Here is a 17,065-nt window from a genome sequence, read left to right on the forward strand (position 1 = left end):
CATTACAATCCACAAGCCAAATCTGGCCCACAGCCTGTGTTTGTGTGGGCTGTGAGCTAAGAATGGTTTTGTATTTTTAAAGGGTTGCAAAAAAAAAAACCCAACTCACAGAACATGTGACAAACTTTAAGAGGAGCACAAAGCCTAAAATAGTTACTATTTGGTCTTTTACAGAAAAAGTTTTCTGTCCCCTGGCTTATAGGATAGTTGTATTAACTGAATTAATGCAGTTAAAGCACTAGAACAAAATAAAGTCATGCATTTATTCCCCAGGTTGGAGATACATATTTCATACATGTAATGGAGTTTTCAGTGTATCAGTGGTATTTAAAGCCGGTGAGACCACATAAGCACTCCAAAGGATTGAGTTAGATTAAAAAAGCCCAAGAACTGACCTCTGGGCACCCCAACTTTAAGAGATCAGAGAATAAGAAGGATAGTAGCAAAAAACATTGAGAAGAGCAACTATATGAAGTCAGAGAAAAATCGGGAGAATGTAGAATACCAGAAACTAGTTTTAAAAGCATTTCAAAAAGAAGGAAGTCATCCGCAGTTTGAAGTGCTTCTCATAGGCTAAGTAATATGATGACTAAGAATTGGCCATTGGATTTAACAACACAGAGGTCATGGGCGACATTAGTGAGCACAATTAGTGGAATGATGGGGACAAGAAACAGAAGAGAAATTAAAGACCATGAGGATAGAAAACTATTTTGAGGAATTCTGCTACAAAGGGAAGCAGAGAAATGAGGTGGAGGTGGAGGGAAGTAGAGTTAAGAGGATGGTTTTTTTTTTTCTTTTTTTTTAAGATGGGATCAACAAGAGATTGTGTATTAATAGAAATAATCCATTTCCATTAGGTGGGTAAATGTGGTGTGATGGGTGGAAGTCTCTTGATTGGTTTAACATTGCATTAATTATTTTCACTGAATTAGGAATCAAGGTAAGCAACTGAAGCAGGCAGGGGTTGGCAAATTTGCAGACTTTTCTTCCTATCCAGACTTGCAGGCCAAGTCTTACCCACAGACTGTTTTTGCCTGGCACACTAAGAAAGGGTTTTATATTTTTAAATGTCTGGGAAATTAACTTTAAAGTATTTTATGACACATGAAAACTACATGAAATTAAAATTTCAGTGTCCACAAATGAAGTTTTATTGGAACACAGTCATGCTTTTTCATCTACATATTGTTATGGCTGCTTCTGCAGACAGGGCACAGTTTTAGTTGCAACAGAGTAGCAATGTGGTGCTCTCCTAGGTTCAGGCTGCTATTCAGTGACTTAGTTATAACATGAGTGTATCAAGGGCCATGTGTATTGCCATAGACCAACATTTAAAAAACTTTTTTACCAGTGCAAACCCATCAAGTCAAAACAAAATGTTTTTTGAATGTCACACTTCCAAAGAACAGTGGAGTGTGCATTATTTTTATCAAATTAGATTGCAATGTCTTTTTATGCAATGACACTAAAGCTGTGCTGAAAGAATGCAATACTCATAGACATTACCAGACTGAGGATTCATCACAATATTTCCAACTCAGAGGAAAGCAATGGTCAGAAAAATAAGAAAAATTAAAATGGAATAGCTCAGTCCAGCAGAATTTCCTCACAAAAATGAAAACATTCACATGAAGCTGCAAACAAAATAAGTTTCCAAATGTCTCATTTGTTAGCCAAGCAAGCCTTACTAAATTGTTATCTGATTGCACTAACCAAAGAAACGTATCCAGATAAAATAAGCTTAGCCTTTAAATCATTTAAAAATTTAAAAATAAGTTAAATGATTTTAAGTGGTTTTTCTTAGCTCTTGATGAGTCAAAAGATTTTTAACCAGTACTGCTTAGGTGTCTTTTCAAGGAGTCAATGTCAACTTTGAAGAGACTGAAGAATTAGCCTCTATGAACAGTTTGTAGGTAACAACTACGGGCAAGAATATTTTCAATGAAGTTGAGAAAATACTAATTTAGTAAAACATGAAAAAGTAATCTGCTAGGATGTGTGCAACAGATGGTGGCAGAAATACGTATGGAGTATCAAATGTCTTAGTTGACATGTCAATGTTTAAAGCCTATGGTTGTTCATGGTACTGTTCTTCAGCAGGTACTTTAGTTGAATCTGTCATGTGTTAATGAACCCAGAATATCAAGAGTGAATTTCATTCTTGTGGACTTAACCATCATCAGTTCTGTGACTAGGTCAGATAAGAAGCTGAGTACCCTGACTTGCCTTACCACACAGCTGTCTGATGGCTTAGTAGTACTAAGGTAGCACTGTGAGGTTTTGAATTCAAGGCCACTGACACTGAATGAGAAGAACCTTATTCAGCCACTATTATTGAACACTGAATAACTTTTGAAATTGGCTTTTGTTGTAGGCTTGATAATGGGTTCTTAATACATTCAACCTAAAATTACAAGGCAAAACAGTGCTTATATAAAGAACATATTGCAGTAACTTCCAACAACTAACGTTTCTTGAATCACAAGTAACATCGAGCTGCTTACACTTCTCATGCTATAGGAAAAGAAGCATCTCCATTCCCACATCTTCCAAGCTCAAACTACAGTACCACCAGTACGTTTCAAGGATCAATGCAAGTGTAAAGGAAATTCCCACAGTTCGAAACTCATTTAACTGTGCAATTGAGATCCCATCAAATTTTCAGTTAGAAGTAATTAATCTTCAACACAATGACATGCTAAAAGGAGAAGAATCTAATTGTATAAATGCCTTCCATGTGACGAATGTGCTGGATCAAAATTATATAGTCATGGATTGATATCAGTATTTGGCAATACGTCTGCTTGAAAAGATACTTTCAAAGATGAAATGCAACAGAACCTAACAGATGAACATTTGCAATAGATTTTGATGATAGTGAACTAACTTTGAATCCCAATTAAAAGGATTCTTCCCCAAAGAGCATTCCATCCTTCTCAATAGATGTGTATTTTAAAAAGTTGTTCTCGGGGCGCCTGGGTGGCGCAGTCGTTGAGCGTCTGCCTTCGGCTCAGGGCATGATCCCAGCGTTCTGGGATCGAGCCCCACATCAGGCTCCTCCCCTGGGAGCCTGCTTCTTCCTCTCCCACTTCCCCTGCTTGTGTTCCCTCTCTCGCTGGCTGTCTCTCTGTCAAATAAATAAATAAAATCTTTAAAAAAATAAATAAAAATAAAAAGTTGTTCTCAATTATTATATTTTGAATTTTGTCAGTAAATGAATTTGTGGAAATTTAAGTATCTACATAACTTTCATGTTGCCCAAAATATGAACCCTCTGGTACTTTACAGAAAGTATGTTGACTCCTAAGCTTGAGGATGGGGTAAGAGATTTGAGAAGAGAGGACAAGGTATGAAGTAGTAATCTAGGAGAGTAAGACAATGAATGGACTAGAGTAGCATTGGTCATGGTTGTGTCTCTCTCAGGCACACCCTGCTGCAGATGTGCAGGGGAAGGCAGGCAGAGTTAAGTGCTCTAGGTGTGGATATTATTGGCTCTAAATCTGTCCATCTCCATTTAGCCATCTGCTTTCTATCTTCCAAAATTTTGCTGCATACTCACCTATTACCTTTTGTCCTGGCGTATGCTTACTGAACATCCGTTATATCATTGAAAAACAGTTCGTGGATAACTGGGATTGACTGAAAGGATTACCTACTTTCATGTTTGTAAGAGTAAATGGACAGCAAAAAGGTTAAGGGGCACACATGAACTTTCCCATGTAAAGACCTAAATTTGGGTCACAGATCCAGCATTGTTTGTGTGACCCTAGGTTTTACTGATCTTTGAATTGGAGAGAATACCAACAAACCTCATGGACTATCACACAAAAAGCACTCCAATAACTATTGATCTTATTCCCACTCTTATTTTTTTAAAAAAGCTCAAATTTATAGAAAACAGAGAAATAGGTTTATCTCAGATAAACCACATTAGTTTTAACTAGCCACTTACTTACGGCAAAATGAAAAGCATGAGTCTCCACAGCTCACAACTCTCTGGAGCTCAATGTAGATAAATTTAGTTACATTTGAACACAAAACAGGAGCTTAAATTATCAATAAATCTTCCATAGATGCGGAGTTTCCCCTTACTGAGTTTCCTAGAGGAGGGGTTTCAAACTTTTGACTAAAATTGTAAGAAATATATTTTACATTTGTCATCCAATACCCAAATATAAAACAAGTCTCACGAGGAAAACACCTTTATTGTGTTCTATTCCACTCAATTCTATTTTTTTATATGTGCGTGGGCCAATTCTTTGACTGTAGGTCTTTGAGGTTTTAACCCAGACATTAAAGTGCAGCTCTGTGACCCACTGAAAATCTTAATCAATCTCCAGGGGATAGGTCAGAAATCTGCATCTTTAACAAACTTCACAAGTCATTTTTAAGCATCTATATTTTGAACACTACTACAAATCAAGTCCTATGTCCCAATCCCCTTTGCCCTCAAAATGGAAAGTTATAGAAACTCATTAGCTGAAGACACACCTACAGAAACACAAGGAAGTGTTCAAAAGCACACCAAAAATTAGGTGTGACTTCATGGATCATATGTCCTATTTGAATGGTTCCTTTATTTTATAAGTTATTAAATTTCAAAGTACTTATAGTCATTAATTCATTCAACATTTATTAACTAGCATATGCCAGGAACTTTGCTAGGTGCTTGAGATACAGCAGGGAACAAAAAAAACTCCCTAACTTCATGAGCTTACATTCTAATGAAATATATTCTGCTGTTGTAGCATGGTGATTAAAAACTGAATTGAAAACACTAATGACCTTGGAGAGGCTTCAGTATGGTAGAGGTTCACTGCTATTTTTCAATTTGCATCTATCTCTGCACCCTAAAAGTAGCTGGCACCTCTCCCTTCCCAGAATGGGAAATAGACTGGTATAATACAGAAATCTGGAACTGCAGTCAGGAATTTAAGAGATGAGCTAAGAGTAGGATCTTGATAAATAACCTGACTGAATAGGAATTTGCTTTCTAATACAAGTGATTGTTCTCAGTAAGGCCTGAGACCCTATCTTATTCTAACTTTCATTTCTCCCCAACTAGACCAAGTCTTTGAGAGGAGGGGCTGGGTCTTACACTGAATTGTGTTCTCAGCACTGGGCTTAATGTGCCTGAAAAAATAATCACTCAAGTATTTGCTGAATAAATAAATGACTGGCTCCACGACATGACTGCATAAGTATATCATACCTATACAGAATAATTGTGCTACAAATACGGATGCGAAATGGAAAGTAAAAGTAGTTATTTTTAAGTTTCAGAATTCAATAATGGTTCTAGAACTGCTTTATTTATGCCTAAGCATTCCTTGCATTTTTTCTTTAAATCTAATATGCAAATTTTATAAAAAGTCTCCAATTATCTCTATCACAACTAAGCAAGAAGAGAAAAAACTAGATATTTTATTAGAAGGAAAATCCTAGATGGGACATCAGTCTGCAGTTCCTTGTTAGCAATTCTGAGATCCAAAAGTCTGAAAATCTAGTTTTTCCTATTTGTGACAAAAACTGACCTGAACTATGTAAAGCTTTCCATAGCTGCACAGTTTATTCCAGTTACTGTGAATATCTGATCTACTGCTGCATAAACAGTGATTATGGAGCACTGCCCCAGGCCCCAGTGAGGGTGTTATGTACTCTATAAGCATGTATTTTTGAAAATTCTGAATTCCAAATCTCCCACTGGGTTTCCGAGATCAAGGATCATCATTTACTCATAGTAGCATTAACAAAGAAAAAAGGCAACTGAAACCCTGTGCTGTATACTATTGCCATCTGCTGACATCAATTTAGAACTACAAATACATAATCAAAATGGGAAGGTTTCATCTTGCTTATAGTGTTAAGAATAGTATACCCATGACTTAGAAAATATTTGAGGGGTTCTATCTTCAAAAGCGCTTACTATGAAAAAAATCCTTAGTGTATGAAGCTTAAGAAATTTCCTAAATATATTGCATCTTGTATGTTCCATCCATACTACATAACCTAGCTGAATTACCCACCTTTATTCATGCCGTTTAGAATCCTCTCTGATGCATAATCAGGATACTCTAAGCTACCTCTTTGGGTGCTACTTTTTTTAAAGATTTTATTTATTTATTTATTTATTTATTTATTTATTTATTTATTTATTTGAGAGAGAGACAGAGATAGGGAGAAAGAGTTAACATGAATGGGGAAGAGAGGGAGAAGCAAGCTCCCCACTGAGCAGGGAGGCCTACGTAGGGCTTAATCCCAGGACCCTGGAATCATATCTGAGCTGAAGGTCACACTTAACAGACTGAGCCATCCAAGCACCCCTCTTTGGGTGCTATTTTTAACTACTCTTGTAACAAGTTGGTCTGAAAGCCAGAGATGAAGACTGATGCCATCAAAATAATCAGAAATTGTGCTGACCATTTTTTAACAGAGCTAAAAGCACTATCCAGCAGGTTACAGGAATCTAATATTTTATGTAATAATCACAGGTGGTGGCAATTCTATGAAACCTACTCTAGACCATAAAAGCTTTTTAGGGTATTTCTGAGTGTATACCATCTTCTCTGTTGTAAACTATCATAAATATATCCTATGCTCCCTAGGAATTGAATGTACCTGTAACAGTATATCTTGTTTACAGCCCACAATTGCAACATTGTCTTCTTAATCTTTTATTTTCTCTTCCTCCTTAACTACCATGGTTGGCAACAGTTCTTTGGCACAGAGGAAATATGTAACAAAGATCTGCTATTTAAGTTTTGAAATAATAAATTTTCATGTGCTTCTGAGGAGTTATTTGAATAGGACTTATAAAAATCAGGACTAACACCCTGTGTTAAGGGTATTTTAAGAAAGATCTTTCCCCTAAGAAAATGTGTGTCTAAATAAATCATAAGCTTCATACATAAATCTGTAAGATTTACTACTTAAGCCTAATATCAACTATGCTTAATTTGAGAATCAGAAATCAAGGTAATACCTTCACTTTACAGATAAAGAAACTGAGCCCAAACAGAATAAAGTACATAGTTGAAAGTCCCAGAAAGAGCTGTAATTGTTCTTTCCACTGCATTATAATAGAAAATAAAATATGCTCAGTTAGAATTTACACCTGCCTTCCTTCAAAGATACAAAGATACAAAGACCTCCAATGGTAGACCCAAATGGTCTGTGACCCTCTCTTTGGTTCTATTCTTAATTCTTTATTTACAGATTAAATCTTAGTTTTCTTCGGTTCTTTTTTCTCAAAAGGCCTAAATTCATGAACTTGTTTAACTCAATAATTAATTAGGACACTATCTGCCCAGATTTTAAGAAACAACTTCCTTTTGTCCAGGTCATTATAAGGCAACAGATCACAGTAACTTTTTTCAGGAGCCCCTCTATCATCAAGCTTCTAAGAAAAAAAAAAAAAGACAAATTGAGACACCACTTTAAGATGTCTCTACTGCCAGACCCAGACTGATGCAGTTAACCTGTTCTGGATATCAACTTCTAAATGTATACGATTTTGTTAGTATCATTTTCAAGTATGATAAACCCAGAAACAACAAAAGTACTTAACACTGGAAAGCAGCATTAAAAATGGTCCACTCCTAAAAACAAAGTAAAGTGGATTAACTAATATTCAAAGAACTTCTCTAAAAATGAGTAAGGGGCTTATTAAGGGGGGAAATCCAAAAGTATTATAATTTAGTTAAAAAAATTTATTCTTTAAAAATATTTTCATGTACACTTTCATGACTATTTTGTTTGAGGGGAACAAGGATATTATCCTACAGTCAGTGTTAACTTAAAACATAAGTGACATATGTATAACAATACATCTTGGAAATAACTGCAAAATAAGTGTAAATTTTTATAGTGATTTAAGACTGCAAGATATTAAAGATCTCGGATTAAATGAACCCACAGTAGAGTAGTACAAACCAAAAATTTGCAATTTTATGACTTCTCCATTACTGTAATCCTTAATACTATGCATAAGCAAGTGATCCCATTTCCAAAGTATCTGATAAATAAGTTACCCCATTCCAAATTGGCCAGAACATAGGGAAATTCCATTAGAAAAACAGTGACAAAAGTTTGAATGCACAGTACAATATGCATCTTCTTCCTATCTCAATTATGCTTAACACACTGGTAATAACTTATGTAATAAAATTATTTTTATGGCCAAAAAAGAAAAAAAAAAGTTGAGCTTCTTGCCTAGAAAAATGCTTTAATGTCTTAGATTACCTAATACAGTTTAAAACCTAAAAATTGTGTTAATGAAGATTCAATCTGCATGGGAAATTCACCCTTCTCAATATGAATAAAAACTTTGATTCATTTTAAATGGCAAAATCTTCAGAACAAAAAAATATAGCATCTCCAATAGACAGACATCTAAAGACAATAAAGTTGTATTTACAGGATGCTATAATCAGAAATCACTTAGAAGCAAAAAGAAACTGCTACCATTTCACTGTCCTTTTTCTCAGCAGTCAGCTATGACCACACAAACTAAGGACATCCAGGAGCCGATGAAAAGTATTATTCTAGGTGAAATAAGTTTCACAGAACAGACAATTCTTATAAAAAATTTTTTTTTCTTTTCCCCCTGAGAGTCAAGTTAATCAATCCTTGGATTGCATTCAAGACAAACACAAGAGCTCTAAATCCTCAATCATGTTAAGATCAAAATTATGTAGACATTTCTGTTTAGAAAAGCTAAAATGTACAATAAAGGAAATGTAAATAGCAAGACAAGGTGCTTAATAGTAGTACCACGGCAGAAATGTATGGTATTTGGTAGAATAAACATTAAGTGACATTTGGGGCAAACATTATTGCTTGATGGAATATAGCACCACTTCGAAGAATAAAAGATGGTTAGGATTAACCGCCTTTTTATCAACAATATGCATTTATAGGAAAAGTGCTTGACGTACTTCCGGAAAAAGGTTAAGTATGAGGAAATTTTTTTAGTATATATTTTAAATATGTTACCCACTTTTCTTCATTAAACAGACAATGAGCAATCTATTTTAGTAAAGTAATATCAGATTTGCTACTGTCAGTCTGGTTATCAAATCAACAAATATAAAATTAAGGGACAGAAATGTTATTCAAACTTATAAAACAAGTCAGAACATTATAATTTTATGCCAAAAACACTTCTGATAATTATTGCTTAAATATACAGTGATTACACTTGTGAAATTTTCCATATCATGATTGAGAAAATTCCTTCTGAATGCTAACATCCTAAGCAAGAGAGAAATACCTAAGGGACATGTAGACATTGCCTAACCACTGTGGAAAATAGCCCAAATTCCCCCCAACAATTTTAAAAAACTAAAGTCACCATGGTGAGTTAGGAATCAGAAACAAGACAATATGATCACACACATGCTCTATGAAGTCAGCCAAATGGTTTCTTTATAATAATTTGCAGCTAGCATTTTGCTCAGTTTATAAAGTAGGATTTTAAGTAAACTTCCTTGTTCTAAAAGAAAAGGTCTGAACGGATAAATTGCTATGCAGAAGCACAAAGTTTTTTAATGCAATCTTCTATAAGAAGTAATTAAATTTTAAAAGCCAAACAATCTTAACATCGAATGTGATTTCTCTCAAGATATACTTAATCTTATCCATCAGTTTCTTTGTTCTTTAATCATCTGAAATACCAGAATTACTACACTGGTAATCTTCATAGTAAAATGTGATACTATCTTATTTAAACTAGCTTGACTTTCTATAACAACTATTTTGGGAGTGGCATTTCTAAAAATAATTTTATCTAACGTATGCATTGGTCATATCTGAAGGCAATACAAAAATTCTAATAAAATCGGTAAAGTTTTAGAGTACTACTCAGATATTGCAACATGATCTGTATCTTTAAGGGGGGGGAAGAAAAATCAAACTTCTATAAATGAATGGGATTTTGAATACTTATGGTTGGCATAGAAAACAGAATTCTGTACTTTCACTGGACACTTTTATAAAGAAAATGTCTCAGTGATCATGTTTTCAACATCATTCTTCATATATATATATACATATACATATATACATACATATATATACATATATTATTATTATTATTATTATTATTATTGACTGGGATGATGCAGAAAGCCACAAATGAGAAAATGACACTAAGGTTTTAATAAGGGGAAGAAAAAGTTGTTTTCACCAGTATAGATTCACATTACAGTACACCAATATTGACAGCATTCTCTTGTCTATTTTTGGTACAGAAGATGGTATCTCTCTACATAACCTTGTAAGGCTTCAGTAACTGAAATGTAAAACAAAACAAACAAAACCCCCCAAAAACAAAACAAAAAACCCAGCCTATTAGTTTACAGTTTATTTTAAAAATTTGAAAGACACTGCAAGTTCTAAACTTTTAGTAGTGCTACCCATACACAACCATCTGGTCAAGAACCCAGTAAAACTGCCTCCTTTCAAGGAAGCCTTGCAACAGTAGAGTTGTGCAATATGGATGTTTCTTACTACAAGAAAAAATTATACATGGCACATTCTCATTCGTATTTTGTAATGTAAAAAGTTACAAACATACCTAATCAAATAAATAATAATAAAAAAAGAATCTGAATGTATTTGTTAAGTATCCTAAAACCACTACATAGAATAATGGCAACTTTCACTCACAGATTATTTACATGGTAATACCCAGTGTGGGTACACTGCTACAAAACTCAAAACAGAAGGAGTAAACTTGAAATGTTTTCCATAATAAAGATCTAGCAGCATGACTATCTAATGCTGTTTTATCCCGATTGCTTCTGAAACGTTCCTTTTTAGTCTGTGTCTTCATCCAGTTCATAATTGTCTTTATCATAAATATCTTTTACTAAAAGAACCCGTACAAGCATATTTTCCAAGGTGTTTCGGTCCAGTGAAGTAGATGTGTACCAGACAGGACTATCTGTAGAACTAGAGCATTCTGGTTGCAAATAAAAAACATCCATTCTCTGATTAAGATTCTGTGGACTTTGGGAGAAAGGAGAAAGTCAATTTCATAGTATATATACAAAATTCCCCACAACTTTCTTTTCTTCTTCCAAAAATAATTCCATGACTACCAACAATATTATGTGGTCAGACCACATCTCATTACTTACATTAAATATTGTATCATTAAGGTATTTTGAATGTTAATTTCTGTGATGAAAGATTATTTTCCCACCATAATGTAAACTCTGTATTTCACTGAGTCCAAAACATCATCAATAGAAACAATATTTTAACCTGCCACTAAACAAGTAAAATGCTGCCAATTATAATTTTAAGATGTATCGATCATTACATGTACCCCAGTTTCAGAGATAGTAAAATCTGAAAAATGTGTCTTAAAATTGATGAAATATGGTAGCTCATAAAATTACCTAATAGCATTATACAATAGAAACTTTAACTTTTAAAATACCAACAAGATAATAATAAGATAGGGATTTTAATAGTTACTACCACTGGAAGGTCTGACACTGTTGCAGCCAAATAGGGCCACCCCAAACCATTGTCAGAAATATTACTATTATCCAAAGATGACACCATTGCTTTTATGAGTTCTTAAGAACTAACTGGGGGGCCCAATTATAATTTGTAAAACTTTACATAAGATAATATGTAAACTATTATCTATAGTTCAAACTAACCCTTTGAACATTGAAGAGTACATATTGCTTTATAGCAATAGACAAGCATAAAATTTATGATCTCTAAACATTTCACTGGTTTAAAATTTTTAAAATTTTCTAAAATGTCTATTGGTATTAGATTAAGGGGGAAAAGTGGTAGTATTGTTGAAAAGTAATGTACTTTTAGAACACTATTATCTTTTAGACATTCTTAAAGGAACATTTTTTCTTATTAAGTACTTCATTTTCATCTTCACCTATACATTCTACATTGAACATACCTTTTCACCAGGGGGGTGGGCAAGTTGTAGCTCGTCACTTGTTTGTGTCAAGTTTTATAGCACAAAACTATATACTATAAATAAATAAATTTTATATGACCATTTATTTAGTATATGGCTGCTTTCTGGCTGCAACAGCAGAATGGAGCAGCTGCAGCAGAGGCTCTATAGCCCAAAAAAGCCTAAAATATTTACTATCTGATCCTTAACAAAAACAGTTTGTGCCCAGTGCTTTATATAATCATTGGGATTGCTGTAATTTAAAAGATGACAATAATGTAATTTCATTAGTAGACAACAATTTCTTAACATATGTTTGAATCCTGAAGTATGAAGTATAAGCTGGGTATTTTATCATAATGAGACTACAAACATTAGATGTGAGAAGATAAAGAAAAACCAGACTTTTCAGTGAAGAAAAGTCACCTCTTGGTAATGTTAAATTCAAGGCAACTAACCTATATTACCATTTAAAAAAATTAAATATCATTAACACCTACCTTTTAGATAAGTAGCATTCAAACATTTTCACAGGACATCTAGAAGGATTGGCTGTATTTTCAATTTGTTCAAATACTGGCTCATCATCTTCATGTTTTCTTTTTCCAGTAGTAATTTTATCTTAAAAAATAAAAATCACATAAACGTCTTAAGACTAATCTTGAAGAAAGAGCATTATTCACTCCTAGTATCTATTGTAACAAATATGTGGCTTCTGGTAATTCACAATTTTTCAAATAAAATGCACTAAGATGTTTTAAGAAGATATAAGTTATCTTATTTTATGAAAATGGCAGTCCTTAGATTCTTAACAAGTGACCCAATGTAGTCTTTACTAAGGCAAAGTTTGGTTATCCCTGCCACAGATGATCCAAAAATAAAAATGTCACCCTACCTTCATTATCTGTTCCACATAAGGAAGACACTTGGTATCGAAGACATGCTTTGTTTTCCATTGTTAAAGGATTTTTTTTCCATTGCCTAAATACAGTGCCAAAGGAAAGTCTTAAGTGTTGTTCCACTGTTTTCAGGCCAAAATACTTAGTGTTAAAGTAGAACAGGGTATTCAGAAGAGCTACTGGAGAGTGTGATCCTAGTTGTTTTATCCTCCAGAGATAATCTTCTTCAACTCGAGAAAATATTGACCCTTAAATAGAGAGAAATATTTTTAAAGAATTACAATAAATAAAACAATTTTCACTTAACCATCTAGAAAAAAATAAAGTTAATTCAAGAACAAACCTATTTCAATTCTCCATTCACACCAGGTTAAAACTGGAATGAATTTCAGAATTACCTATGTAGCTCTTTAAGAAAAGAGGCTAGGGAACACACCAGACTATGAAACTAGCATCTCTGGAGTAAGGGACTAGATGTTTGCCTCTGTTCTTCTGTAGGACAAGCAAACAGTGGTCAGAAAGGAATTTAAATCTGCAGAATTCCTGAAAAAAATTGGCGATTTTGATTCACAAACACATTTTCTTCACACATCTAGAACAGATTTCTTAGAGAAATTTACATCACAATATCCCCTGGAGGGCTTAAGAAACAAACATCCAGTGTCTTACTCCAGAGAAAGTTGGTCACATTTACTACAAATTTCTTCATAAACAGTAGTCATCAACTACATTCATTTCTAATTCAATAAGATGAACAGATGAGTTCATGAATAAGTACACTGAAAAATATGCTAATTTAATTATTTCCTAATTATTTTTAATATACTATTTTTAAAAATAAAAATCCCAGTAGCAAGTTAGCAACACTTTTATTTACAAGGCATTACCCGGGCACCTGGGTGGCTCAGTTGGTTAAGCATCTGACTCTTGATTTCAGCTCAGGTCATGATCTCATGAGGGGTCATGAGATGGAGTCCTGCATCAGGCTCCACACTCCGTGGGAGAGTCTGCTTGAGATTCTCTTTCCCTCTCCCTCCCTCCCAACGCCCTCCCCCCACATGTCCGCACACTCTCTCTAAAACAAATTAATAAATCTTTTTAAAAAATAAGATAAAAAATAAAAGAGCATTACCATCTGGAAGTATGCTGGGTTGCCAACTTCGGAGTATTTTATTCAATTCTTGCTCAAATGTTTGGTATCCCGGATCAATAAATATGTTGTCTTTTCGATTACTACCACACAAGTACTGCAATAAAAAAAAAAGTTTCTTGAAGGAAAATAAGCTAATTATAGGTAGTGAACATATTACTTATATTCTGTATGTCTTAAGAAAGAAAGAAATCTTATGTTTACAATAAATATGCACACTAATACAACATGGGAGATTACTGGCTTTATCCATATTATCTAGAAATCATAAACAATCCAAGTTACCAATTACTCTGTTGCCTAAAAAACTCAAAGCTGAAACACACCCCCAAGAATCCAGAATGTAAGAACTGGGAGAATTCTTCAGTCTGTCAGATAAATAACAGAATATCTGGCCCCAATGTTAATTATATAGCACATGGAGAAAACAAAATTAGACTTTCCAGTAAGAGTAACTAAATTATTAATGATTAAAGAAAAATTCTGAATGGTACAGATGGGATGAAATGTTACTCTGCAGCTGTCTGAGGATCTCTTCTAGCACTCTTTGTTAGGTGAACACTTGTTTACTTATTGCCTCTCTTTGTTAAACTCCTGTGAGTCATATGAATTTATGACTCTAATAACTTACTATGACAAACCTTAACAGTGAGGGTTGTTAAAGAATGATTTAAACACTAAAGTTTGCAAAGTCCATCTCCAATGTAATCTAAAAATAAAATAATGCAAAAGCGAAATATATCACAATAAAGCACAAAGAATGGGAAGCAGGAATTGGGAAATTTATACTATTATAAGGTTCATGCATTATACATAAAGAGGTACAATAATTTTTGAGGGTAGATAATGAACTGAAGATGCATATTATAAACCCTAGGGCAACCACTACAAAAAAACTTAAGAGGCATAAATAAACCAATAGTGGAGATAAAACAGAATCATAGAAAAATAACTAATTCAAAAGAAAGCAGAGAAAGAAAAACGAAACAAAACACAAAAGCCCACACAGAACAGATACAACAAATACAAAACAACCAGGAGGACAGATTTTCATCCAATGTTAGCTGTGACTACATTGAGTATAAAAGGTCTTGGAATCAAGCCCCATGGAGGGGCTCCCTGCTCAGTAGGAAGTCTGCTTCTTCCTCTGCCTCTGCACCCCACCCACACTTGAGTTAGCATGCACACACGCGCACTCTCTCTAATAAAATCTTTAAATTAAAAAAATGTTTTAAAGATTCTCTTAATTATGTGTGTCTGTATACACACATAATTATACACACACACATATATACCATGTACTAATCTAAAATCAGAGTAGCATATCATTCATCTGAACTGATCTAACATTAGTCCTACTAGTCAGAAGGAAGATTAGCCAGCATAATTTCAAAATGGCAGAACAAAAATTCCTAACTAATGCCTTTCAAATAGGATGCAAACCAAGTGCCTGGCAATCAATGAAGTAACAATGTCAGACCTCTCCCCTGCTTTTGGGTTAGTCAGCAGGAATTCTACCATTTCCTAATCTGGAAACTCTCAATGTTATGATTGTAGCATTAACTGGTTAAAATACAGTCTCACAATTCAACCTATTTAATGGGATTATAGGGTTTTTTTAGTTTTATTGTTGTTGTTTTTTAAGTAGGCTCCACGCCTAGCAGAGAACTCAACTCGGGGCTTGAACTCACCAGCCTGAGATCAAGACCTGAGATCAAGAGTTGTACACTTAACGAACTGAGCCACCCAGGCACCCCTACAAATAGTTTAAGTACGGTTCCTAGATAGTTTTTAAAATGTAAATTTAGTGCACCTTATATAAAACAATCACAGAAGTGAAATCCCCATGTTTGGAACAGCAATTTACATCTTTCATTCTTAACATAAAGCAGCATATGTAATTTTTAAAAAATGAGGGAAGTGATCCTGAAATAATTTTCAGCTATAAGTCAAGCAACAAGGGGAAAGCACTTTCTACGTACATTCAGAACTTTAACAATAACAAGCCAAAATTTAGGTTCTCAACTTAGCTCTACTACAAGTACCTCCTAAATGATGTGCCAATACTCAGTCCTTCTAAAGAGGCTTCTTTGGCAATCCCTGATGACTTAAGAGATCTGCTGCTCTTACTGTTACAGAAGGAATACGCTTTAAGAGTCACTGCTGTAGTATGCAAAACAATACTATATTATGGTTGTTTTTTCCATTAAAGACAGTCCCCATTTACAAATACTGAATGTACACAATTTATGAACACTTAATCACCAAAGCCCAATAACTTCTGGTTTTCAAAAGCAAAGGAGAAGCCGCCAAAGACAGCAGCACCTTCTAGAAAGGAACCCTTCAGAAAACGCCCTGTTGGGCCAGGCCTGTCTGAAGATTAGCAATCTTAATTAAAAATTATCTTCACAGGGGGCATTTGGGTGGCTGTCAGTTAAGCGTCCAACTCTTGATTTTGGCTCAGGTCATGATCTCAGGGTCCTGAGACCGAGTGTTACATTGGGCTCTGCCCTCAGTGGAGAGTCTGCTTGAGATTCTCTCTCTACCTCTCTCTCTATCCCTCCCCCTACACTCACACACATGCACACTCTCTCTAAAATAAATAAATCTTTTAAAACAAACCCAAAAAGCACAATGTAAACATAATTCATCATTAATTTAGCTACAAATCAGCAGCTCGGGTATTTCAATAACATTATGCCAACCCTCAGCTGCAAGAAAAAATATCTCCAAGAAAAAAATATTGAGTATGATCTTTAAAAATGCTTAAAATCTTTTCATGTTTCACCTTGGATAAAAGATGAAGTCTAGACAATTTATCAATGAATACAGGCCCTTTGCTATGACTCTTACCTACTTCATACCCCACCCCACCCCCAAAGCTCTCTACACTCCTATTCTACATTCTAGCCATGCCAAGTAGTTTCTGGAAAACTGTACCCGGTATGTATTTTTCTCTCTTCTTGGAATGCCATTGTTCTTCCTTCATCCTTCCTGCCTAGAATTTCTACATCTATTTCAAAGCTCAGTTTAAAGGTCTTCACCAGTGTTCTATTTTCTCAGATTACATCCTTA

The 17,065-nt window shown here is 34.4% G+C and overlaps 1 protein-coding gene across 2 annotated transcripts in view; it reads right to left on the bottom strand.

Moving 5' to 3' along the window:
- Positions 1-10,138: 10,138 nt before the first annotated feature.
- Positions 10,139-17,065, bottom strand: part of ZMYM2 (zinc finger MYM-type containing 2) — a 104,580-nt gene continuing 97,653 nt past the window's right edge. For both annotated transcript variants that reach the window (XM_045797139.2, XM_087865244.1), the window contains 4 exons: positions 13,973-14,087; positions 12,837-13,088; positions 12,442-12,562; positions 10,139-11,013 (listed from right to left, as the gene is read on the bottom strand). In XM_045797139.2, the coding sequence (XP_045653095.1) occupies positions 10,821-11,013; positions 12,442-12,562; positions 12,837-13,088; positions 13,973-14,087 (681 nt within the window). In that variant the 3' untranslated portion in view covers positions 10,139-10,820. The remainder of the gene's footprint in view (positions 11,014-12,441; positions 12,563-12,836; positions 13,089-13,972; positions 14,088-17,065) is intronic.

The sequence above is a fragment of the Ursus americanus genome, chromosome 10 (assembly GCF_024610735.1).
Source record: "Ursus americanus isolate L20-20 chromosome 10, mUrsAme1.1.p, whole genome shotgun sequence".
NCBI lineage: Eukaryota > Metazoa > Chordata > Mammalia > Carnivora > Ursidae > Ursus > Ursus americanus.